Below are 25,849 nucleotides of genomic sequence, written 5' to 3' on the forward strand. Positions count from 1 at the left end.
AGAATCTATATAGATATGAGCCTTAATACAAGTGGGGGGCTCTCCATTAGAATTGGATTTATTTTTCATTCAATGCCAACGCAAATTGTGTCTATATATAGCTGATACATATATCCATGCAAATGTCTGCTTCTGTTCTGTTATGTTCGGTTCGGTTCTGTATATGTCACAGGTGCGCGCTCTCCTCTGCTGCCCCTGGGGTGGTTCCTGCAACGTTGTTACGCACTCCACAGCCACTCCCAGCACACTTTACCCTTCCCCCGGGGGGGTAGGGGCCTGTAGGCAGCACAACTGGGATTTTCTCTTTTAGTTCCCCCTTTTGTGGCCCTTTTTTTCTGTTTGTGTGTCAACTGCCATGCAATTTCTGCCATTAAAATAATTATTTGATTGCTCTATTTTGTACGTTGTGACGAGTGGAGTTCCACTGAAGCAAGGCCAAAGGTAGAGAGGAATTAATAAATAATGAGCACAGTAGTAGAAGATTAGCGCTATCAGAAAGACCCATATGTTCCCATGGTTCCAGATATTGTTCGTACAATCCGTTTAGCTTATCGGCATGCGGTTTTTGTTTTTTGAGTGATGGAGTGATTGCTGCTCCGTCGCCGTCCCCCTGCTGTTCTGTTGCTGGCCATCCATCCATCTCCCTAATCAAGCAGCCCGAAAATTCTCTTATCGTTCGACAGCAAGGACTGTGGGAGAGCTACATACGAGTATGTATGTATGTATGTGTACCTGAAAGTGGACCATCGGTGGAGAAAATATACGTAGCCGAGTTGTGGGCCCCCCCCCCTCCGAACCCACTGTAAGTGTACTTTGAATCAGTAGTGGATTGTGAGCTGCATTTTGAATTGATTTTAATTGAGTTTCGTAGGCCACGCATGTCACGTGCTGTCTAAATGTACGACACATACACATGCATAGAAAAGCATAGAAATATGCATATATTTGATATGTAAAGGGTAAAGATACATCCTTGGGGCGAGACAGAAAACAAATCAAAGCCGGAAATTATCTGTTTTGATATGTAGAACAAATCACGTACCACCTATGTGCACATACATATGTATACCCAACCCCCGAACCGAACCGGCCCGACGCGAACCGATCCGAACCGACCCGCCCCGAGGCCGTATCCAATGTCAAAGTGAAATTCAATTACAATTACAACATCATTTAAAAGGGAGTGAATTTCGGGGGCGGCTCTTCATTTCGGCTGTGACACAACACAGCCGCCTTAAACGGCCAAAGATATTTTAGTGGCAGCATTCAGCGCTGATTTCATCAAAGGCTTAACCATAATTTGAGCTACTTGTCTACCTGCTTTATGCCAAACACGTTCGTTCCTTCGTTCGTTCGTTCGTTCGTTCGTTCGACCATCGCCACGACTCGCTGCTGAAGAGCTGAAGAGCTTAACGGAGCGGAGCCACACAGTCGTCGTCCCGCCTATCAGTGATTCCCAGTGACATATTTTAAGCCATCGCTCGGTTGACCATTCGGTTGGCCTGGCCCGGCCCTATCTCCTTGGGAACACAGGTACCACGGGGAGTGGTGGACTGTGCACATGGCCGAGACAGAGGCGGTAGGCCGTAGGCAGTAGGCAGTAGTTTATGCAGTATTTAATCAAGTGTGAACCAGCGAGGTTTCTTCCGCTTGAAACCCTCCTTATAATATTGCAGACTCGTCTCTGCTGTAAATACGAACCGTACTGTGCTGTACTGTACTACAATGTGAGTACTATAAGTTCTGATTCCCAATAAATTTGCTCTTTGCTTTGTTTAGTTCGGTTCAATTTCCCGGAATATGGCTTGTTCTACGGAATAAATTGTTTAGTGTGTTTATTTTCTGCAATACTTGCCAGACGATACGGTTTCATCGGTGTTGATCCCAAAAAACCCCATCTGCTATACACGAGTGCATTCTGGGGCTTTGCATAGCTATATTTGATACTTTTCAAAAGGGGATAATAGAATCAGTGGAAGAATCCGTAGAATCAAAAGGAAGCTTCTCCCACAACAAACTCGTGAAGTATATCTATCTTCTGTCTATCTATTTCTCTCAGTTTTGAAGCTCAATCTCAATGCATCTCTGTGCATAGTCTTTCAGATTTCATTACAATTAGATCAACAAAAATAGAAGGGGGCAGGGTACTCCGAAATGAACTTCCTTTCTGGTTCTTTCCGGGGATCGGTACCCTTTGTTTCAGTAGAAATTACGAATAGTACTTTCGACTGTTTGCCTCTGATACAAATTGCTTACATTGTAAGCAACAATAGATTGTATCCATGCGATGACTCCCACGCCCACGCCCCCGCCCACTCCCACTCCCACTCCCTTCTCTTTCCAGTCTCTCGACTGATAAGCGTTCTGTTCTGTTGTCGTCGAGTGTCTGTCTGGCACTTGTGTGTTTGCCTTTTGCGCACAAGCTTCCAAATCGGAGAGAGCTTATCGCTTATCGGTGGTGTTTATCTAGCATAATAGTTGCTAGTTGCCCCCTACCCATCCCCCTTGTCCCCCCTATCCCCTCATCATATGGCGGCGGTGCTCTACGGGATGTAAATTGCAGCAGAGGATGACAATTCTCGCTCCCCCCCACCCTTCCATTGCGAAAGATAACGGTACACCCGGTATCGGCGTAGCCCCCCTTCCGCAGTCGATGCTCTGCGCACGACACCCATAAGCCCCCCAGGAAAGGAGCGGGAGCGGGGGGAAGGAGCGTGGAAGCGGGAGAATAGATAAAAATCAAAATGCAAAAAAAAAACTCTTCTTTTTTGGCGTCTCGTGTGCCGATCATAGGGTGTACAGGGGGAGGAGAGAGATAAGAACGACGCGAGGGAGATTGTGTAATCAGTTTTGGTCGGGTTTCACTTTTAGCCAGAGATCCCAAAGACAGCGCACGAGAACACGGACGAAGATAGTGCCGATACCCCCTGGATACATGCACATTCGAGTACTAAGTAGGTGCAAGTGTTCTTGGAATTCCCCTTAGTGAGTGCTGCCTGTACTTTTGCAGGTTGCTTAGCCAACGGACGCGATGCGGTGCGGTGCAGTGCGCTGCTGTATTTCATGTGGAAATTCAAATTGTTTTTCTTACCCAAGCCACCCGAAAACATCTCCCTTCTCTTCCCTCTTCGTCGCACCATATTCCCCTTTCTTTATACTCCTTCTCTGATTTCCCCTTTGTTTGCGGCGCCCCTGGCAACGGCTGGGCAAGTGTGTCGCCTTTCGGTCGATGCCGACGATTAACTTGCATTCAACATTGATTCGCTTCCAACGGCTCACCTGCACTCCACTCGACTTTTCCCCAGACGAAACAATCTAAATCGTAAGGCAGGAGCTCTTCAATAGAATGCAGTTATTTGCGTGAGTTTTGGTCCAGTATACAGTATGTATATAGTGTCCCCTCCCACCTCCCGGTAGCTGATGGAGGAGCAGCTACCACTTGCTATTCATTCAACCGTGGAGCAAAACAATTGCCAATCCCTCCCTCTATCGAGGGTTCGAGCTGCCTCTTCTATCTTCTATCTTTCGAGTTCAATTATGTGCCTCTCTAAAATACGGGGCCTGGAGGAGGCCAGGCCGGGGCAGGGCAGGGCAGGGCTGGGCTAAAACTTTTCCCCCACGCAACGAACAAAAGGCTAAGTGGAAAACAGTTTGAAACCAACAGCAAAATGGTAAAACAATTGCAAATTGAAAAGCTCAATTTGTTGGCAATTTGCTTGGGTGCCGTTGTGCCTGGAAAAGCGCATTTTCCGAACAGATTGTTGGTTGAATGAACTTTATTAAAGTTGGGAAAAGTTGATTGATATTTTCATTGATATGGGCTCTATTCTCTAATTGCAGCTTCTCCAAGATGGCCAAGTACTCGGGAAAGAAGTGCCGCCTGCTCTCCATGATGTGGCTGACGGCGTTCTTTTTCTTTGTGGAAATCATCGTTGGATATGTAACCAACTCCATGGCTTTGGTGGCCGACAGTTTCCATATGCTGGGTGACATTGCCGCTTTGGTTATATCATTTCTGTCTGTGAAGGTACGTCCCTCCCCCAAGAACCTCCGCCCTATTGATAATACACCGCTATAATGCCTCCTCCTCTTTTTATGTCTCTCTCTCTCTCTCTGGACAGATGTCACCGAAAAAATGGTCAAAGAACACCTTTGGCTGGGCCCGTGCCGAGGTGCTGGGTGCGTTGGTCAATGCCGTGTTTCTGGTGGCGCTCTGCTTCAGCATCACCATTGAGGCGTGCAAGCGGTGAGTGTCATTGGGATTTGGAACGGCAGTTGCTATTGCTATTTCCATTGAGAGTAATTACATATTAAAAGTCCGCACCCCAGTGGATTCGATCGGATTGGATCGATCGGAGTTGATCTGTGAGAGGAGGAGCATTAAGCCATAAGCTTGTCGACGTGATTTGATTACATTTTCTGAAATTATCTTAATTTTATTCGTGTTAATGCCACCACCTGCCTGTCTGCCTGCTTGCCTGCCTGCCTGCCACTAGGGCAATGTGTGTGCGTGTGCGTGCGAGTGTACGTGTGTTTGGGCTTTTATTCAATTTGCATTCCGTGCGCATATTCTCCGCATACGTTTACGAGGTGAAGCAGATACCCTTTCGATTGGTTGGGGGTTACGACAGCTACGGCTTCCAGGATGCCTCGCCTCATCGACTACCATCCACTAATCCCATCGCTCACATTCAATGCTCGACTGCGAAAGAGAATGCCCGAGAATTTCTTTTGAAATCGTTTTCTTGCTTTCATTTGCAGATTCATTGAAATGGAGGAAATCCATCAGCCCAAACTCTTGGTTATTGTCGGAGTCCTGGGACTGCTCGTGAATGTGATTGGACTGTGTCTGCTGTATGGTAAGATATATATTCTATCGAAACCCTTATCCATGTACCGCCAACAGAATGGAATGTGTTACTTCTTTCAGAGCATGGCGGGCACCATGGGCACTCGCATGGCGGCGGTCTCACCCGCAACCACAGTCGCCTCACCGAACTGGCCAACATGGACGAGGGCGATGGCGATGATGAGCAGAATGATTATGCCTACGAGAAGCAAAAGGAGAAGAAACAAATCAAGAAGTCCAGCCATGGCCACAGCCATGATCCTGGTTCGATGAACATGCGCGGCGCCTTCCTGCACGTGCTCAGCGATGCCCTGGGCAGCGTCATTGTGGTCATCAGTGCTGTGGTGGTGTGGACGACCAAGTGGAAGTATCGCTTCTATATGGATCCAGCTCTTTCGATTGTGCTGGTGGTGCTCATCTTGCACTCTGTGTGGCCGTTGTTGCGTGAATCCGCCTTGATTCTGCTGCAGACTGTGCCCACGCACATCCAGGTGGATGCCATACAGAAGCGTCTGCTGGAGAAGGTCGATGGTGTGCTGGCAGTGCATGAGTTTCATGTGTGGCAGCTGGCAGGCGATCGCATCATTGCCTCTGCACACATACGGTAAGTGGAATAGCTCAAAGCTGCATTCACAATCCGTTTAATCTTCAATGTTCAATGATTAATGATTAATCGCTCTCTTTAAAGCTGCCGGAATCTGTCGGAATACATGAAAATTGCTGAAAAGGTCAAGGAGTTCTTTCACAATGAGGGCATACATTCCACCACCATTCAGCCAGAGTTTAGCGAAATCGAGGCCTGCAACATGTCCGATGGTACCTCCAGCATTAACATGAGCGGCTCCGATTGCTGTGCCCTGGACTGTCCCACCACCGATGAGGGCTGTGTCAAGGCCACTTGTTGCCAAAATAACAATAAATTGGTATGCAAAAAGCCAACTTCCACTTCTTTCTTCGTATAAGCTGATTTCAAGGGGATTTCCTTTCAGAACCAACTGCCTTCACCCACCAATTCGCCTTATCTGTGTCGTCAGCGGAATGCAGCGCGTCAGGCTGGCGATGTGGAGGCTGGCTCTCTGCTGGAGGCTGCTGGTTCCAGTGGGAACCAAGGGGCTGCTGCCGGTGAAGTTAGCGACTCCCTTGCCATTGCGGCAACATCAACGCCAAAGAGCGAATTAGTCTGACAACATCCAAAGCAAACGCAAACGCAACAGCAACCGCAACCGCAACATGTAGTACACTTTGCCACGACCAAGCCAGCAGCAACAGCAACAACAACAAGATCAGCCACAAAACCGACAGAGACAGCAACAGCACCAACACCAACACCAACAATAGCAGAAACATCATCAATACGTGATATAATGTACGAGCCAACAAGCGCCGGTAACAATGAAAAAGTGGCTTCCAGCAGTGGGTGTGGTGGCGGAGGTGGCGTTGTCGTCGATGGTAACAATCTGTCGTCGGTGACTGCCCAGCGTCGACGAGAGCTACAGTTGCGCGCCGAACAGCAGTTTGAGGAGCAGGTGACTGTGACACCGCTGCGAAGCCGCAACGGCGATGAGGTTGCCCTCTAATTGGGAGCCCAAGCTGTTTAATTAGTTTGTTAGGAGACTGGTGCTGCCATTTGGTGCAGTATTTTCGTGTGTGTTTCAGTGTTTTTGTATCCATTATTTGTTCTTAGTAGAATTTAGGCATAAATGAGAGAGAGAGTATAGCATATATTGATAGACGATAGACGATAGACGATAGAGGATAGATTATGGACATGGGTGCAAGCTGATGATTGTTTGCTAGTTTAATTGGAATCAAAGGCAAAAACCACACAATTGAATGGGGCAGCGAAAGTGTTTGTGGAAGTGCTTGCTGTTTTTAGGGAACATGTTTCGTTTCATTCGGTTTTTTTTTTTGGCTATATATACAGCATATGTTATAGCGTATGTTAATACCTAATCGAAGAGTGTATTTAATTCAAAAATAGTTATTTAAGTTGAAAGTAAACGTGAGCCCAACCAAACAGAGAAATACACATATGTACTACAGATACGTTTTTTACATTTTGAAAAGTTTATACCGTCGCAAAAAGTGAATTATTGTATTCAATATAGTTATATATAGTATATATATCTATCTACGGCTTAGTGAATGACTAAAAGACAGTTGTACGAAATACATACTGTATGTACGCGCACATCGTATGCATTCGTTGGCATACGGTTAGGGATTCGTTAGTTAGGGATAGTGTCTCTTATTCTTAGTAGTTGTATAGTAATGCTATTTGTAAAAAGAGTTTTTACCGCAACCCAAGAGAAACTAGTTTCTATTTAATTTTAATCGTATCAAAACTTTATAATGAATATACATCATGTATTATTTAATGATCTGCATTCACTCGCAAGTGTGTATATGTTTGTAAATAAACGTCAAACATAAACGATCTACGGAAAAACACCACTACTACTTTTATTCGAAGGCAGACATCATTTCGATTACAGTACGAAGGAGCCCAAAAATAGTAACTGGAGATCGACTTCTGGGCCTGATCGTAATCCACTAATCCATATCCCAGCAATACAAATAGAACCTTTGTTACATTGGAAACAATCGTGGCCACCCTGCGGCAAGCACTTCAACATAATGATATATTTCTTCAAAAGGCATGCGAGTATTTACAAATGAACAATTTACAACAAAATAACAAGGATAGGACTAGATAATGATTAAGATTAGAATGAAACTGATTAAAAAAAGCAACAAAAAAAAGTATGTACAATTAAATTAGAGAATGCCAATGACTAGTGCTCCCCGACATCGCCGCCACCACGTTCGTTTGGTTGTAGCTGCTGTGAGAAGCGAAGCTGGCGCTATAAGTTCTCATCGAGATTCTCGTCGGTGTTCTCCTCCACAATGGCCTCATCCCAGGGTCCGTGGATGTTGAACTTGTATTTCTGCTGCCTCACGAATATGAACGGACAGACAAAGTTGATGAACAGCGTGGTGCAGGCGTAGAGGCAGAGCACGGGCCGCGATATCCAGTAGAGAGCCACACAGCAGACGGCAAAGATGGGGATCATGAAGAGGGCATGCCAGTTGGACTCCGTGATGATTGGATACAGGACAAAGAAGATGGCTGCCTCGACGAGGAGCACAAATGCGTGGTACGACGTCGAGAGTCGCGAGGCCAGGCAGATGGCCCCGAATATGGCGGCGTTCAGCGATATGGCTTTGGAGACTACGGCCACGTCCAGTCCGTAGTTGGTGAACATCAGGTTAGCCAACAGGACGAAGAAGGTCGTGGTATAGATGGTGTCCGTGCTGATGGCCTGCGTCAGAGTGTGTAGCATCGGGGAGAACAGGTAGCCAAAGAGGACGACCGTCACCAGGGTCTTTGAATCCTCTCCCAACAGCGGCATGCTAAGCTTTCTGCCGCGATAGCACAGATAACCCAATCCGGTGATTCCACAGCTGGGCAGGAGTATGGTGGTGGGCGAGACGCTGTCGCTGAGCATCATCTGGTAGAGTATCAGGAAGCCGGCTATGCAGGAGATCTGATTGTTGAGCACCGTGATGCCGGCCGTGGCCTCACGGTAGGTGTAGATTCGCACGTGGAGATTGGTGCGCAGATCCTTGAGGAAGCTGGCATCGGTATAGTTGTCTGGGTATTCGCGGTTCGAATAGAGGTTCTTCACCCACGGCTTTCGTTTCTCCTGCGTTTTCTTCGGCATTTTTAAACATGGAAATTGTTTATATTTATTGGAAATCTAGTGTGACCATACTCTGAGAACAAAACACAAAATACCAAGTCAAACATGATACTTTCGGTATAAATGCCATTTCCTGCAACCCTGGACTAAGCATTTTGTTTATAATAAATACCTTCCTAAAATACCTAAATACCTGACCGTGGGATCGAACCGACCGGGCGAGGGAGCATCCAAAGAAATCCGTGCAAATGAAATGAAAAGTGGCATGCCGAAAGCTATATTATTACAATTATAAACAATTGGCCGAGCCTTCTACTTTTACGTAAGATATTCCACCAAAATACTGGAGGTGCGCTCTTGTTGTTTTTGTTTGGACCGCTGCTGCTAGAATTTTGCAGCGAAAAACCCACTCGATCACACATACACATACCACCTGTTTGTTTATAACCAACACACAGACAGACAGACAGAGGAGCGGAGCCCGTGGAGCCACAAATAGTTAGGGAGTTGCGTGTGTGCGCCCCCGCGAGTAGTAATCAGTAATAGTATCGTAGTTTTCCGCAGTCGTCCAGTCGCGTGTCGCACATATTCGATCATTTATTTATGGCTTCAAATGCGCAGCTCGGAAAAATCATTTTGATAACCGCAATCGCCGTGTTTTTCTACTATTTCTTTTGGGTGGCGGTGCTGCCGTTTATGCTCATCGATGAAGGTGAGTACGAATCGTTCCGCTCCGAGTGGGAGCAACGACAAAAAGCAGCTGCGCTGCTGATTATACACACATATTTTTTATTAAATAATCTCCGCACGATTTGCGGGCGGCTTTTGTGCAGTAATTAAAGTAACGCTCTTTAAATTGGACAGTTATTACTACATGCATATATGCTATATATTCCACAATACAAACATGTATGCATATAGAATGTATGTAACAGCAGATATGTTTATATGTATATGTGCATGCATAGTAGATGCTAATGCGTAAATTATTTAAACTGTTACCTGAAATGTGAATGACGCTCCCTTAGGGTTTTAGCCCTTTTCAAGGTCACTCTTCTAACACGCATTCATCCCACTCCTCTCTTTTCTTCTCCCTCTCTCTCTCTTTGTCTCTCTCTCTCTCTCTCTCTCTATGTCGACAGGCAATCCCATACGGCTGTTTTTTCCGCCACTGAGGTACGCATTTATAGTGCCTACTATATTCGGGGTCATCTTCATCGGCGGCATTGCCGCATTCTCCTTCTACCACATTTGGAGCCTAAAGGTGAAGCGCGATTAAGGCAGCACATGCAACAGTGATCTGATTCGGAAAGGTTATCACTTGAAGCAAACGGCTACGATTAAGCTGAAAACAGGAAAGGAATCCCAGAGTCAGTCGGCAACAAGATGCCTCAGTGGCTGGTCATCGGCATTTCGGGTGTCACTTGCGGCGGCAAGACGACCCTGGCCCACAGCCTGCACGAGTATTTCAAGGGCCTGAGCGGTGCACCGCTGTGGAACTCCCCCTACACTATTGGAGATGTGCAGCTAATCTCCCAGGACGACTACTTTCTGCCGGTGGAGGACAGGCGACACACGCGCAACGAGGCACTGAAGGTGATCAACTTTGAGCTCCTCACCTCGCTGGACATGAGCAGGATGTTGAATGACATAGCCCAGATCATCAAGGGACGGCACCTGGCTCCCGAGCCAGCCGAGCAGTTGGTCACCTATGCAAATTTCGAGCATTATGCCCTGCAATTCCAGCAGCAGTATCACCAGCACCACTACAATGCGAACTACTACAAGCAGGGCGGAGCCGTTAACGGTGCCTATCAGTATGTGCCTCAGCAGCAGCAGCAGCGCCAGCATCACCATCCACATCCACAGATCCACCAGCAACAGCAGCAGCAGCTCCAACAGCAGCAGCAGCATGCGGCCCACATCATGCGATTGAATGCCCAATTCGCTGCTCAGCTGAGGGATAAGAAAATAAACTTTCTGCTGGTCGAGGGCTTCATGATATTCAACCAGCCGGAGCTGCTGGCTCTCTGCAATATCAAGTACCACTTTCATTTGCCGTATGAAAAGTGCTTCGAGCGGCGCAGGAAGCGCATCTATGATCCGCCGGACGTTACCGGCTACTTTGAGCTGTGCGTGTGGCCGCACTACGAGAAAAACTTTAGCGAATATCGGGACTGCAAGGAAATTACCTTTTTGAATGGCGAAATCTCCAGGGATAAGATCTTCAAGTATGTGCTGCAGCGCATTGTCCACTACTTCGAAGAGCGCTGCGATGTCCCAGCGGCAGCGCCGCCCGCATGTCCGCCACAGCAGAAACGCTTCGGGATGCTCTACGTGGGATCGAGCAACAATAATGTTTTACCCACGGCCTGCCCCATGGAGCAGTAGTAGGAAATAAAGCCTGTAGATTAGCAAGTGGTTTTAAGTGCAGGATGCAGAAGGGGCTACAAATATTTGGAATCTGATCGATGCCTCGTTGCCATTTTGCATCCATGCTCAAAACCCAATGTACCTTACCTTAAGGGATACATACGAGTATATGTAAAACGTTTTTATTAGTTAGTTTTATTTCGTATTTAAGATAGTTGTTATGTGGGTGAGATGTGATGACATGGATAGTCTCTCTCTGTGCGGAGAATGATCCGTTGCAGCCGCCAGATTGGATTGTGAATTGTAAAAATTGAAGGAAACCCGGTTCAGGAATTCATACTTTAGCTGTGCTAACTATTATATAACTGTATTATATTACCATACTTATGTTTTATTTTTCTCATCCCCCGAAATGCAATGAAAACCAACTAAAAAATGGTTCATTTGGTCTGGGATTTACGATGAATATATGTAGATGTAAATGCTTATCTATGATGGATGAACCTTGTACATATTTTAGTGTATATTTCGCCCCAAGTTTAAAGCTAGCCCCTAAGACGACTATAAACCAATATAACTATTTTTTCTTGTGCGAAACAAAACACACACACCCACACATAATGAAAATAAAGAAACATTTAACCAGAAACTGAAAAGATAAACGAAAGGTTATAAACAAGCTGCCTCATTTATACCTGGTACTCGAGTCAGCATGGTACGTGTGCTGCTATCTCGTTCCCCTGCGACAGAGCGCGCACACTGCACCAGGAAGAGTGTGAGCGAGAGAGAGAGATAGAGAGAGAGAGAGACGGAGTAAGCGCTTAGCCACAGCAATTCCTTCTGAAGACAAGACAGAAACAGTGCAACATATTGGTGATTTTATGGAAGAAACACTCAAGACATGTAAATGATTGAATCGAATCCATTTCGAACTAATTAATTTGTTTATTCTGCTACAGAAGCCATCTACTGCATTCCAACCGGAGGATATAGGGTGTTTTTTAGAACAAGAAAAATAATAAATATTTAAATTAAAAAAATATATATACCAATGTGAAATATACATTCTTGTCATCGCTAGTTAGGGTATTCTGTTACATCCTGCTAGAATAGTGAGGAGCAGTATAGGAGTGGTGCAGCGTGGCCTGCCATATTATTGCCAATTGCATGAGTAAGTGTTTTGCTGTTCCAATCTTGATCGGGGGGACTACATGGATTATATCAATGTACTTCATTATGCTTAGAATTATGGTAATAACTTTTCTGTTTATATATCTCGCATATGTTGTGGATCTAGCTGTGGCCTGAAGCGGCGCTATCGGTGTGGATATGGGCCGCCATGAGTCAAGCTGGAAAGGCGGCTCTAAAAAGGGTATAAGATATAGTATTCGTTAGATTGGTGTGTGCGACACGCGTAGGGTCCACTCACCGACGAACTACTATGTTTTTTAGAGGGCATCCCAGTCGATTTGACTGTTGTAGACCTCCTCTTCGAGCCACACCGCATAGTTTGCCTTAAAGTAATCTGTCAGCTCCACTTTGCGATCCCACCAGCCGGAGTGCCCAAAGAAGGCAAAGTCCGAATGAGTTAGAATCTCGTCGCTGGGAAAGCCACCTTCCACACCGTAGTCATTAAGCTGCTGCTGCTGATTATTGCCACTGTTGTTTCCGCCTCCTCCGTTGTTGCCCCCATATCCGTTCGAGTCGGCTCCTCCGTTATTGCCACCATAGCCGTTGCCTGCATTCATGTTGGACTGCTGCGAGTTCTCTGCATTCTGGGCAGCGGTGCCCCCACCGCCGTTGTTGCCGCTGCCACCACCCGCTCCGCACTTCTGGGTGGCCTCCGGATAGCGTCGCAGATTGAAGCGATCCACACAGGCCCGCAGCGTGCACTCCTCCGCCTGGAAGTCCCAGGGACGCGACTCGAGATCATTGCCAAAGGCCCAGTCGTCGTTGAGGCGATGACGCACCTTGGAATAAATGGCGCTCATGGTCTTCATGTTAGACTTGCGCCACTGGCGTCCCAAATACTTGGTCTGCATCTTGAGGAGTTTTAGCACATACAGCTGCATCATGGCATGACGAACCTTGAGCGTCTTCTTGAGGATGGGGGCCGACTTGAACACAACCAGCATCATGACGCGCGAGTGCTTCCATTTGATGAGCTTGTTGAGGATTCGCAGCAGATTGATGCACGAGAAGACATTGCGCCAGGAGTAGGGCTTGTCGGACATGTCGGCGCCATAAACGAAGCTGTCGCCGCTTAGGTCCGGCTGCTCCCCAATCACGCAGGAGGGGAAGTCGAGCAGTGGGATGTTGTTCTTCGTGTTGACGTACTCGGTGATTGTCTGATTGAAGAACTTCAGTACCAAGGGAATGCAGTTGGCGAACACCAAATGCTGTGACATGAACTCAAACTGATAAACGTGATTGATTTTGAAGTGCTTCAAGTAGAGCAAGATAATGGCCGAGACGGCCTTGACAATGATCTCCTTGTGCCTGCCCATGTCTACTGTCAGCTTGGTCGACTGTGTGGCCGTCAGCGGCATCTTCTTGGGCAGCACATCAGCCATTATGTTGATGCTCTCCGTCTTGGACTTGGATGTGGGCGAGGCCGCGAGCAACACCTTCAGCAGGGCTATCATGTATTGCGGGAGGTTGGGCAGGATTGCCTGGTACAGGATTTCTGCTGGCGTTAGCTTGATCTCATCCTCGTGCGTGGAAATGGGATTCCTGGCAATGTCCTCCTCCTTCTTTATCTGCATATCCGCCAGACTCATGTACATGTGCCGCTGCAGCGTCTTGAAGCCCTCGTGTATGGGCTGCGGTAGGCCCGCCAGGCTCTCGTGATCCCCAATCAGGGAGTAGCCAATGAATTTGTTTCGCGAAATGTCCAAGAACTGATCAATGTCCTTCTGCCGCACCTTGGGCGTCCAGGGCAGACGCGCCGTGATCTGCACTGGGGGCGCTGCGGCGAGAGGTGCTGTTAGGCTGGGCTGATTGTTGGGATTGGCTGTCGCTGTGTTTGAGGCGGAGGACGAGGGGTCATCGAAGGGCCGATAGTACTGCAGAAGTTCCTCCTCGCCATTGCTGCCCCCGTTGTTGCCACTAGCATTGTTGGCATTCCCCGATCCCTCGTTGCCACTCATCTCCATGTCGATTTGCTCCGGCTCGTCCAAGAAGCGCTGCTTCATCAGCGATCGTCTACAACGAACAGAATAAACGTGTCAATAAAACCAATCCACCTTAAAAGGGACCAATCCTACTCACTTGAAATTCCTCTTAGGATACTGATTCTCCAGAATATCCGTTGCGGTGGCGGGGGGTGAGCTGGCTCTCATGCATTTTGTGACCTCTAGCGTATCCTCTTTGATCGGATCCAGGCCCACCTTCAGTCGATACTCATTTTTGAGCTTCTTCAGGACATCCATGCCACCCAGTCCCAGGAGCGAGACCTTCCAGAGCAGCAGGACCACCTTCTTCATGGGAAACTGTGGAGCAGCGCCACTGCAGAAGCGCGTAATCATGCCAAGCAATTTGACGGCCAGCAGCTCGCCATCGGCCAGGGGGGAATTTATCTCCTGGACAAACGACTCGGCCAGATCTTTGTAGTCCTCACTAGCCTTTTCGCGTTCATCTCGAATGGTTTCCGTTATGATGTACAGCACCGAGAGTATGACTCGGATGTCTGTGGAGTCCACCAGGGTGACGTTCGTGATCTTGACGGCCACAATGTCGGGGGAGCAGGCACTCTCGATCTCCATATTGAGCAGATCGATGAACGAAGAAAAGACGCCCAGGTCGTAGAGGACAATTACATTGTCCCGCGTATTCTGGTGCTGCTCCTCATCCGATTGCACCTCGGCCCAGCAGCCCTGAGCCAGATACAAAATGCAACGAGCCGCCTGCATGCGTAAGGTTCGATTTGAGACCTCGAGCTGGTCGATGAGCTTCATCACAATGCTGCGCTGCGAGGGTGAGTCCTGCTTCTGCCAGTTGGGCGGCAAGTCGTACAGCTCCATTTGGTCCTCGAATGCCTTCACATTCGACTGAAATTCACAGTACTCCGTGTAGCTATAGAGCTCGGCGATCTCGTTCTGGTAGCTATCCACATCCGAGTAGACGAAATCCAGGTCGGGGCCATCGCAGTTGGCGTCCACATCGTGGGTGTCCTGCTCGAAGGAGTTGTTTATGGATGAGAGCATCATTTAGAGGCTGTTTTCTGTCACAGATCTGTGTCTCTCTGTGTGTGTGTGGGTGGGTGCGTAAATGTGTATCCGTATCCGTGTATCCCTGCTGAATGTGTAAAGCTGTTTTTTCGTTAGACCGTGCAAGAGGCCGACTCCTGTCCTGTTTACACGCTAAAACTCTGGCATTATACTATTTTGGTTGCATTTCTCTAGAAATTTGGAAAATATGTTCTGTAAAAAACAAAACACACACGCACGCACACGCACAAAAGAAAGAAGAAAATGTATATGTGTGACCGTTTCTGGGTAAGCCGAAAATAACTGAAAAGGTGCCACTGCATTAAAACTGTGAACCGTGACTAAAAGGCAGTGATCGGCACGCACACACTTACATGTTTTGCAGTGTGTTTGTGTGCGTAGAAAGCAAGCAAAACAGAACACTTCTTTCGTGCCAGCCACCGTTATTCACCTGCACGTGAGCGCCCTTTTTTAATAAGCACATAAGAAAGGGCCTTGCCGACCTCTGCTTTAAAGTTATGTCAGCATTTTTACGTTTTTGTATATCATGCACGTTTTAAGTGCATTCTTTATGAAATCTCAAAGAAAATATAGACATATACAAATACAGACATATCGTTGTCACTCATTCACTTTCGAAATTAGGCGCACAGCTCTACTATCCTATTGACGTCAGTCAGTCTATGTTTTAGACATATCTCAAAGAAATGTTGTAGAAAACCCTGTTCGTACAAAGACCGAGAATAGGAATCGGGATAGAAATATTTACATGAATACATACAGAAATCGAATTAAATGCAGGAATAGGTCAAAACATTTCAATCTGAGAAAAAGTCATTCATTATTAATGTTTCAAAGCAGCTGGGAAAAGAGAATTTTAGCATTAATTACAGGAGATAGTGTAAACGAATGCCAATACTCTATAAATAAGTTGTTGATATGTAGCAGAGGTGTAGTTACCGTGTAATTACCATGTGCAAACATTTACATTTTCGTTGATGGCTTACACGTATTGTTACATTTAGCGTGCATAGGTTGTAGAATTACTGGCATATTTAATTTTTGGTTTCTGTGCTCAGTAAAGGGTATCCTTTACTTTAGAATTTTTAGAAGACGCTTGCCCTACAATATCAGAAGAACTGTTATTTTGTATATGCTTTACATACTAATTTTGTTTTATATACATATGTAAATATACATAAGGTACGAAGTGTGTATAAGTAAAGAATATACATTGGTATATTTACGGCATATTTTTAAAACGAGACGGTATATTTTTCCATATTTATGAGGGTCAGAACGTAATAAAAAAGAAGCCGGCAGTTTATCAGGGTGACCGCTTACGGTATTTTTAATACTTTCGGTATTTTTTAGGTCAAAATTAAACCGACGGTATATCGGTATATAATGGTATATTTTGTCGATTTCATCAATCTATTTAATTTCATTTCAACGTTATATAGAAATCCAATAAAAGCCAGTATTTAGAATAAGCCAGTTAAGTAGAAAATTGATTCATTAATCGGATAAAATTATGTGGGCATGGCTAAATGTTTTATATAGCTGAGAATTATTGACGGAAGATCAAAAACGAGGAATATGCAAAATAGAACTTGAATTCGTCAGTATATTTACGGTATATTTTTTAAATTAGATGGTATGTTTCGGTATATTTATGAGAACGTCAGAACGTATAAAATCCGTGGTCACATTTATTTTGACTCATAAAAAAGTCGCCGGCAGTTTATTTACGTTCAAAAGTATTCGCGATTACGAAATAAGTAAGCCATTTAAAAATTATTAACAATTTCAAGCTTTCGCAGTCTTTTTCGATAATTGCGTGACGATAAAGGGAGTAATTAAATCTTTTTAAGAACACCTGCAAGAGTCAGCCCGTTGTGTTGCTGTACTTTGCACCCCAGTGATTGTGTCGCATATCAGCGTGAGCTTGCACAATTCAGACATTTTCTCACAACATATACTCGCCCAACATATACTATACACTATACAATACATTCCTGATTGTTGTGAAATCTTAGAGAGAGAGAAAGCAATGGCTGGCCGTTCGATTGGCGGACTAGGAGCTTTGGCCGTGGCCTTGGCCGTGACCTACTACATGTATATGACCAAGCAAGTAATTACCCAGAACACATCCAACCACATTAGAACTGTATCGTTTGCATGCGTAATGAATGACCCTAACAAGCCCCCGACACGTACACGGACACAGCCACTGCTCCCTTGCTGCGTGTAGGTTAGAAATCCGTAGGACACGCGACCTTGCACTTATAAATTACACAATACATATTCCCAAAAGTACTTATTTCTGATTACTTGGCATTTTCCAATCGTTATTTGCAGCAATTAAAGTATGAGTCTCAGGCAGTTTCAGACCATTTCGCAGCAGGTTTTCAGGTGCTTATCGACTCGGGCCGCAACAAGTCGAAGAATCCTTGGGCCGGTCATCGAACTGAGTCAGAGTCAAAGGCAGAATCTAAAATTCTGCACGGTCCTCCTGCCAGTCAGCTGTGCGGCAGCCGTCAGTGCCCCCCAGTACTCCACAGCAGCTGCCGTGAGTAGTGCCCGTACGAGTAGTAGTAGTTGTTGACTAATTCTGATGCTTGTCTCTATGCTGAACTAAATATCTGTTGCGTTGACTATCCCTAGTCCTCTGTTGCTTGTTATATCTAATAATGGGTGTGTCTGCCACTAAAGAAGGAAACCATTAATCAGCAATGATTTTCCCTTTGTTCCAGATCGACATGTCTGCCAACGGAGATTACAAGAACGCCGCTTCTATCTATGAGTTCACCGTAAAGGACACCCATGGAAGTGAAGTGTCGCTGGACAAATACAAGGGCCGAGTGCTTCTGGTAGTTAATATCGCCTCCAAGTGCGGTCTGACTAAGAACAACTATCAGAAGTTGACCGAATTGAAGGAGAAGTTCGGCGAGCGTGGACTCACCATTTTGAACTTCCCCTGCAATCAGTTCAACTCCCAAATGCCGGAGGCCGACGGCGAGGCAATGGTCTGTCATCTGCGCGATGCCAAGGCTGACATTGGAGAAATCTTTGCCAGGGTAAGATTATTGCCACAGCTACGCGGGTTGTTTAACGATCGGTCATCCTGTTAGGTGGATGTCAATGGCGATAACGCTGCTCCGGTCTACAAGTACTTGAAGGCCAAACAGTCTGGCACTTTGGGCAGTGGTCTCAAGTGGAACTTTACAAAGTTCCTGGTCAACAAAGAGGGAATCCCAATCAATCGTTATGCCCCAACAACCGATCCTATGGACATTGCCAAGGATATTGAGAAACTATTGTAGATCTCCTCTAAATTATAGCATTAAATCGCGCCTTGGAGCTTTCGCGTTGCTTTAAGTAATAAACGAAACAGACCACAATTTAGTCTTGTGTCTGGATCGTCCCATGTACTGCATGCCTATATATATTGTATGCTGCATACGATTTACCCCAGTTACTGGTTTTTGGTTTTCACTCAAACATAAATAAACGCCATTTGTGGCTCGTACACATCAGTTTTGTGCCGCTTTGTTACACTCCTCATTGTAAATGCAGGGCACATTATCCATCCATCGTTTGGACTTACCAGAGGGATCGACGGACGGCCCTGCTGAAAACGCTTCAGCAGCGCCACGAAGCTTAACATATCTGCACTTCCATTTCCAGCTTTGGAGTGGTTCATTTGTTGGTTGGATGAACGCCCTCCGACGTTCAGAAATGGATGACCTCTGGGCATCTTTTTTATATACCTACTAATTTAAATTTTGTGCTGTCAGTTTGATGTCTGTGAAATATTGTACAACATTTTGCTCGAATCCGATCAGGTATCCATTTGCTTAGGGCTCAAAGAGTCTGGGGGTACTAGATTAGGGGCATGGGGTATTCGATTTGTGGTGGAAGTGGATACATGTAACAGCCTTCTGGGTGAAACGTTTCCGACCCCATAAAGTATATATATAATTGTAATAGCATCAAAAGCCGAGTCGATAGAGCCACGTGTGTCTGTCCGTCTGTCGGTCATCAGGAGCAACTCGATATCAGAGACTGTAAGAGCTAGAGAAACCAAATTTTGTACCCAGACTCCTGTGATATCACACTTTTGCGAGTGCATTTAAAAATTTCAAAAACCAAAAGCGCGGAATTATAGAAAATGACAATAGCTTCCAGATTGTCGATCATATTTATACCCAGAAGAGACCAATAAAATTGCAGTGTCTTACTCATCTCTCATCTTAGTCCTCATCTTAGACTCATCTCAGTCTTACTCTCTCTCTCACACACTCTCATACTGCAGTGCGCCTCCTCTGGCGGAGAGGAGCGAGACAGAGCGAGCGAGTATCAGGTGTAAATGTAGAGTCGCGGCCCTCACAGCGTTCGCGGCTTTTTTTTTGTTGTTATTGGATCGCAGATACATCAATGTTTTTATGCTTTAACGTCGATCCTGAGGGTATATAGTAAATTAAAAAGCATAATTTATCGAATAATGCGATCAAGGAGTTTGTAGGCAAACTGTATTACTTCTGGACTGGGGACAAATTTCTGGCCCTGGACTGGGGATCCACCGACATCGCCCAGATCTTCTTGGCCTCGCTTCATAGGATTGGCTTCATGCATAAGTAGAGCCTCATTGGACTAACAGCTATCAATCCGTGATGTTTGAAAAGTCCACCTAGCTCCATTTTAAAGTATATCCGAGTCATCATTGCTTTTGGGTACCTCTTCTTAGACTGCACTTCTCTTCTCCATCATCTCCGGTTTCTACTTTTGGACAGCGGCACTCCAGGCACTCCTGGAACAGAAAGGGTCTCGAACAGCAACCGATCGCAAGGTTGCTATGGGGGTTGGTATTTTAATTAATTGGAGGTCCTACGCGAAGAGCAGGTGTCCTATCAGGAAGATCTCAAGGACGGTACCAACTCCCATAATCGACTGTCCAGATTGTCGTCTTCGGGTTTGGTTTGTAATGCGCTGAAGCCTCCGCTTCCCAGAGGGAATAAATACCATATCAAATTAAGAGTTGTTCAGCTACTCCAATAGATTTAAAAAAAACCCCGTATTCACTCGTATGCCACCCACCCAACACATTTGACTTTGATTTTATTGGTGTTTATCTCACGATTAGCCTTTACCTTTATTGCCTTTGTTGCGAATGCAAATAGTCGCCAACTTCAAAGTTGCGCAAGAGTGCCTGACCAGCAATCCCAATCCCAAACCGAGTCCGATCATCGTTTAAGCCCAACTGGAGACCAGTTGGGGCAGTGGCAGCGGCAGTGCAACGTCTCAGTTGAGTTTTCAAGTTCAAATGAGTCGCCAAGAGACTTTGTCTGACTTCGACCTTCCGACAATTACTGAAAAAATGTGGCACTGTCCAATTACGGGTGGCGCGGGTTTTTGGCGATTGAAATTCGGATTTGAGATCTCGGATCCGAGTCCGAATCGAAGGAGCGTGCCACACAAGTGTGAAGCGACGACAGCAATTTGTTGAATGCATCATCCATCATCGATCATCGATCGATCGCCATTGAATACGTTCCGATGCGTTGCGATGCGATGCGATGCCTTTAATTGTAGAACTGGGGCAAGCATCTGAGACTCATCCCTAAACAGGGTGTTTACCTGTAGTTGCGCCGTAGTTGACTTTGACACTGATCGCGATCGCTCCCCCATGTCCATTTCCATTTCCAACGAATGGTATGGAATCGGTATAAATATGCGCGGCACGACGCACTGATTGTTCAGACAGTGAGACGCGTTCAGCTTTGGAGGTGGTCTGCGATCGGTAATCGATTCGCAATTGGGTTTATATTCGGGGCCAGGATCACTCACAGGAACACTCTTTACCATGATGTGTCGGGCACTGCTGATGCTCCTACTGCTGGCGGGCTGGAGCTATGTGGAGGCAGCCACCCACGTGAATATCTCCATTGCCCAGCAGCCGGCCACGAATCCAGCGGATGTTAGCTATGTGGATGGACGAGCCCCAGCGGAGCTGAGAGCGGGTCCCGCGATGATGAATGAGGAGGAGCGCTTTGAGAGGATTCAAGAGAGATCCCAGCCACAGCCGCAGCCGCAGCAACAACAGATGGGCCAACAGCAGCAGCAGATGGGTCAACAGCAGCAGCAGCAACAGGTGGGACAGCAGCAGCAGCAACAGCAATCCGCTCAGCTGTCTCCTCGCCAGGGACTGGGACTGCAGGCCTCATCGGTAGCTGCTAAGAACGCACGCATGCCCCGTCGTCGCAATCACAGTCGTCGCTTTCACCAGCAACTGCAGCCTCAACTGCAGGCACCACACAATGGGCAATTCCGTCAGCGAAATCAGCAGCTGCGCCAGAACCAGGAGTTCGAGCGGTACATCCAATCCTACCATAGCCACGGACCCACCGTGGAGACTGTGAGTATTCAAGGGGGAATGGAATGAATGAAAACATGAATTAATATTCTGAATCTGGCTATCTTTTGCAGGTCTATGAATCATCGAATCCTGCGCCACAGCGCTACACGCAGACCAGCTCTGGAGTGACTTCATCTGCGAGTGACGACAGTGCGCCACAGAAGGTGGTGGCCATTGGGGGATCCCGATCGCAGCAGCTGCGCATGTTCGAACGTCAAGTGGCAGCACCAGTATCGTCCTCGCAGGGACAAAGCGCCAATGTGGAGGTGGCTGCTGAGAGTAAACCCATCTATGAAGCTCCCCAGGCTTCAGTGGCAGCCGCAGTGCACTCCTCCACGTCTGGTGTTAGCAGCAGCAGCTCCGCCTCCTCCGGCTCCGCCAGTGTTCCGGTCCCTACTGGGGCTTCGCATTCAGCAGATACCGTCTCCAGCTACGATGCCACCTCCAGCTACAATCCTGCCACCAGCTACAACAGACCCAGCTACGATCCAAATGTGTACAACTACGACGATGGCCAGGATGTGGACTACCATGGCCAATACCCGCCAGAGGTGGAGGATGGTCAGGGATACGATTCCCAGGGCTACGATGACTACAGCGATCAGGCGTCCTCCTATCCAGGCGGATCGGGCTATCTGCCGCCCGCTCCTCCACGTAGCTACGCTCCGCCCCAGCGACCGATGGTCACCAAAACGATTCAGATTGTGCAGCCGGCGCTCAAGGCGAAGAAGTACGAGGTCCGGCATCCGGCCATCCAGAAGGAGTTCTACGACATCGAGGAGCGTGTGCTGATCAAGCCGGCGGGCACGCTTGTCGTGGAACTGGATCACCCGGTGGCCAAGATTCCCAAGGGGGAAACTCTGCTGCCACTGGGACACCCGCATCCCGCGGTGGCTGCCGCCTACAGCAACAACGGACAGAACTACAACACCCAGAGCTACAACAGCAACAGCAATAGCAACAGCAATGGCAATGGAAATGGCAACGAATACCGACCCTCATACGACTCCTACGACTCCCCGGCCACGTCCAAGGATCAGCAAACGACCACCGTTGGCTCCAGTGTGACCACCATGCCATCGTACGATCAGGCGCCGAAGGATGAGTACGTGGAGGCACGGCTCCAGCAGCAGAAGCCACAGCAGGCCGCTGGCGATGTTGTCGATAGTCGCCAGACCACATCCACCTCGGTCTCCGCCGTCGATGGCAATGGCAATCCGATCAAGATCAACACGAAACACCTGACACCCAATATGATTACCCGTGCAGAGCCGGAGCAGGAGTATTCCAGGAGTATTCCGCCCAACGAAGTAAACAACTATGAGCGTCCTCTGCAGCGTAGCTACCAGCAGAGAACCAGCTACAACCGACAGCCCTACAACAATAATGATGACTACTTCGCAGGGGAGTTCCTGCCCAACGTCAATGCCGCCAATGTGGACGCGAAGCCAGCGAGATTGGAGCAGGCACCGGTCGAACAGGAGCAGCCACGCACCCAGATAATCAAGCACGAGCACAAGATCCACCTGCCGCCATCGCAGCACAACATTTACCTGGGTCGCAGCAGCCAGACACCGCCCAAGGAGCAGAGGATCACCGAAGTGCCCGCTCATGTGGCCGAAATCAAACCCTATCTGCGTAACCATGTGGGCGGGACGGTGGTCTATGCCAAGGCCGCTGTAAAGCCTGCCGTTCAGCGGGGCTACTATGCCCAGTCGGCGCGTCAACGCAATCCCCTGGCCGAGGATCTGGAGTACAGTGCCCCCTACTCCCAAATGAGATTCAGTCCCGAGAATCAGTCGGCCAGGCTGGTAGAGGCACCACCCAAGGAGGTGGAGGTGCCCAAGGAAAAGGCGTCCCAGGATACACACATTCAAATCCAAATCGGCGATCGCAATGAGGGAAAACAGCCCATGGTGGTGGCCTCCACCGTTACACCGGACTGCGACAAGGGCCAGCAGCAACAGCAGCAGCCATCGGCACGTCTCCAGCAACGACAGCAGCAGTCGCAACGTCTTGTGGAAGCTCCAGCAGCTGGCGATGTGTCTGCCACAAAGGCCACACCCACGCCCGTCCAGGCCCAACCTCAGGATGTGGATGTCTCCCTCAATGGCGGCGCCGGACATCTGAAGCCGAACGAACGCGTTATCGCCGCCACAGCCGCGCCGACCGATGCGGCAGCCACCAGCGAAACCTTCCATAAGCGTCGCATTGTGGTCAACCATCCGTTCCAGACGGTTCGCGAAGTAGTAGAGCACGAACCGATAACCAACTACCATCAGATCCAGGTCAACGAGCATGCCCATCCAGCGCTATACCATCAGGCGGCCTACTACCAGCCACCGGTGCAAACGCATGGCAATTTGGTGCACTTTCAGTCGACATCAACGCATGGCAACCTCTACGCTCCGTACGGCTAGGGCAATCCTGAATCCTTAACGTGGAAACGAACCGAAACGAAACGAACTGCGCCTTTGTATCTTTGTTAATGTATTTTTTTCATTGTTTTTTGTAGAATCTAGTTTAGAAATGTACTCAAAATCGGTGGGAGGGCCCTTTCCCTGTTTGATCTTGATCTTGTTTGGATTAATTTGTTTTAAAACTGTAGGATTAAGTGCAGAGTTACTTGCCATTAATAAAGTACATATGAAATGCGTCGAGTAAAATATAACCCAAAGGTTTACAGCGCCACCTGAAAGCGCTATATGTCGGGCAAATGTGGCAATTTATTGTCAAGATATTTTTGACTGGGGAAGGATATTGATCCTTGACAATGACTCCATCAAATCGGGGATATTCTCCCGATCCCAGACAGCCTTAGCACGCTCTGATCGGGCCACGAATGGCGAAGATAACTAAATATTTATTACAAGGGAAAAAATCCTTGATCCTTGATAAGGACTAAAATGAATCAACGATATTGGCCTAAAAATAGACTAGAAAGCGAAATTTGGAGATGGTGTAAAGATGTTTGAGTCCTTATCCAAGGACCATGGATATTTTTCCTATCAATGGAAAACAGGTCCCACTAAAATCGGCCGACAAATAACAGAAAAAAATATATCTATGACTGAAGAAAATATCCTTAATCCTCGATCCTGGATAAGGACGCTATGAGATCACGGATACTTTTCCTATCACAGGAAGCCATCACACTGCCAAATCGGGCCACAAATAACGGAGAAAACAAGATACATATATGTATGTATATGGCTGAAGATAATATCCTTGATCCTTGATAAGGACTCCATCAAATCAAGAATTTTCTTCCCGTCGTAGGAAGCCGTCGCACGTCCCGATCGGCCCACAAATAAGGGAGAAAACAACAAAACAAAACTGACCTTTTTTTTATTTTGTTGTTGTTGTCAATTTGTGTCAATTGTTGTACAACAACAACCCTCGACTGGCGACTAAAATGGTCGAAAACGAGGAAATTTCGGACCGGGGTACCAGGCGAACAGAAATCAGCAGAAGGTAACTTCTAAATTTTTTTGCTGCATACTTTTGGGGGCGAACAAAAGCTCAGTTGCTTTCTAGCACTTTCTGTTGGCCTGGTACCTCGGTCTGAAATTTCCTCGTTTTCGTCGTTTGACGTCCGATTAAATTAGCATTTTTTCTTTGGCTATATCTCGGCTATTTATGGGCCGATCTGGGCGCGGCATGCCTTTTTGTGATTGGGAGAGTCCTGCCAACCGATTGACATCAGAAAAAAGGACATCCGTGTCCTCACGATTTTCGCCAAAAACCATGATGGTTACATCATTGAATTTGTCAAAAATCGGCCTCATTTTCGTGGGCGCGATTTTGATGCCAATCGACAGGATGGATCCCCACGATCCTGGGAAGGTAGGTCCTTCGCCGATCTGGCCTTATTTAGCTGAGATATAGCCTTCCGAAGATTGGGATTTGCATGTAATCAAAATACTGGTTTTTTCTGTACACTATATCTCTATCTATGGCCCGATCGGGGCGCGGCATGTCTTTTCGTGATCGGGAGAGTCCTGCCAACCAACTGCCATCGGAAAAGGACATCATATCTCATTTATCTGGCATTTATTTTATTTATTTTTGGCATTGCAAATAATTAAATCATGATGCATCGAACCATCCTCGTAACTCCGTCATTTAATGTCCGATCAGGATACGATAAGTATAATCGCGCAATCAGGAAAATGTCCTGGATTCTGTGAAACCAGTTTGGCATCAAGGAAGACCAGGATACTGCCTTTTGATTGCGGTTTTGTAATCGATTTTTAGTTAAATCGCTATATCTCCGTTCTCGGAAAGATCTCCTCGA

General features: G+C 47.1%; 7 protein-coding genes across 10 annotated transcripts; 5 read left to right on the forward strand and 2 right to left on the reverse strand.

The window, feature by feature from the left end:
• Nucleotides 1-1,616: 1,616 nt before the first annotated feature.
• LOC108151177 (zinc/cadmium resistance protein) lies at nt 1,617-7,298 on the forward strand. The gene is given in 7 exon segments (XM_033387227.1): nt 1,617-1,727; nt 3,841-4,027; nt 4,122-4,246; nt 4,762-4,859; nt 4,931-5,453; nt 5,538-5,772; nt 5,839-7,298. Coding segments are annotated over 6 exon segments (1,746 nt in total). The 5' UTR covers nt 1,617-1,727; nt 3,841-3,850; the 3' UTR covers nt 6,427-7,298.
• A 140-nt stretch (nt 7,299-7,438) lies between these two features.
• On the reverse strand, nt 7,439-8,652 carry LOC108151179 (phosphatidylinositol N-acetylglucosaminyltransferase subunit C). Its single transcript, XM_017279610.2, has one exon. The coding sequence runs from the start codon at nt 8,572-8,574 to the stop codon at nt 7,714-7,716; it is 861 nt and encodes a 286-aa protein (XP_017135099.1). The 5' UTR covers nt 8,575-8,652; the 3' UTR covers nt 7,439-7,713.
• Nucleotides 8,653-8,741: 89 nt separating this feature from the next.
• Nucleotides 8,742-9,846, forward strand: LOC108151181 (dolichol-phosphate mannose synthase subunit 2). Its single transcript, XM_017279614.2, has 2 exons — nt 8,742-9,265; nt 9,696-9,846. The coding sequence occupies exons 1-2, from the start codon at nt 9,157-9,159 to the stop codon at nt 9,830-9,832; spliced, it is 246 nt and encodes an 81-aa protein (XP_017135103.1). The 5' UTR covers nt 8,742-9,156; the 3' UTR covers nt 9,833-9,846.
• Nucleotides 9,847-9,916: 70 nt separating this feature from the next.
• Nucleotides 9,917-11,593, forward strand: LOC108151178 (nicotinamide riboside kinase 2). The gene has a single exon (XM_017279609.2). It carries the CDS (start codon nt 9,940-9,942, stop codon nt 10,942-10,944), a length of 1,005 nt encoding a protein of 334 aa, XP_017135098.1. The 5' UTR covers nt 9,917-9,939; the 3' UTR covers nt 10,945-11,593.
• Nucleotides 11,594-11,830: 237 nt separating this feature from the next.
• Nucleotides 11,831-18,950, reverse strand: LOC108151176 (striatin-interacting protein 1 homolog). 2 transcript variants are annotated; one of them, XM_033387226.1, is made up of 4 exons: nt 18,745-18,950; nt 14,197-15,098; nt 12,360-14,130; nt 11,831-12,289 (listed from the first exon to the last, which is right to left on the reverse strand). In XM_033387226.1, exons 1-3 carry the CDS (start codon nt 18,892-18,894, stop codon nt 12,375-12,377), a joined length of 2,808 nt encoding a protein of 935 aa, XP_033243117.1. In that variant the 5' UTR covers nt 18,895-18,950; the 3' UTR covers nt 11,831-12,289; nt 12,360-12,374. The 2 variants fall into 2 exon arrangements, with proteins under 2 accessions (XP_033243117.1, XP_017135096.2); XM_017279607.2 differs by having other exon boundaries at nt 12,356-14,130; nt 18,745-18,949.
• Nucleotides 16,814-18,673, forward strand: LOC108151180 (probable phospholipid hydroperoxide glutathione peroxidase). Of its 3 annotated transcripts, none has more exons than XM_017279611.2 (4): nt 16,815-16,915; nt 17,496-17,706; nt 17,891-18,214; nt 18,269-18,673. In XM_017279611.2, exons 2-4 carry the CDS (start codon nt 17,506-17,508, stop codon nt 18,458-18,460), a joined length of 717 nt encoding a protein of 238 aa, XP_017135100.1. In that variant the 5' UTR covers nt 16,815-16,915; nt 17,496-17,505; the 3' UTR covers nt 18,461-18,673. The 3 variants fall into 3 exon arrangements, with proteins under 3 accessions (XP_017135102.1, XP_017135100.1, XP_017135101.1); XM_017279612.2 differs by lacking the exon at nt 17,496-17,706 and adding an exon at nt 17,174-17,268 and having other exon boundaries at nt 16,830-16,915; XM_017279613.2 differs by lacking the exon at nt 17,496-17,706 and having other exon boundaries at nt 16,814-16,915.
• A 52-nt stretch (nt 18,951-19,002) lies between the features above and the next one.
• On the forward strand, nt 19,003-24,223 carry LOC108151175 (uncharacterized protein DDB_G0283357). The gene is made up of 2 exons (XM_017279606.2): nt 19,003-21,552; nt 21,624-24,223. Exons 1-2 carry the CDS (start codon nt 21,001-21,003, stop codon nt 23,970-23,972), a joined length of 2,901 nt encoding a protein of 966 aa, XP_017135095.1. The 5' UTR covers nt 19,003-21,000; the 3' UTR covers nt 23,973-24,223.
• Nucleotides 24,224-25,849: the final 1,626 nt, after the last annotated feature.

The sequence above is a fragment of the Drosophila miranda genome, chromosome XR (genome assembly GCF_003369915.1).
Source record: "Drosophila miranda strain MSH22 chromosome XR, D.miranda_PacBio2.1, whole genome shotgun sequence".
NCBI lineage: Eukaryota > Metazoa > Arthropoda > Insecta > Diptera > Drosophilidae > Drosophila > Drosophila miranda.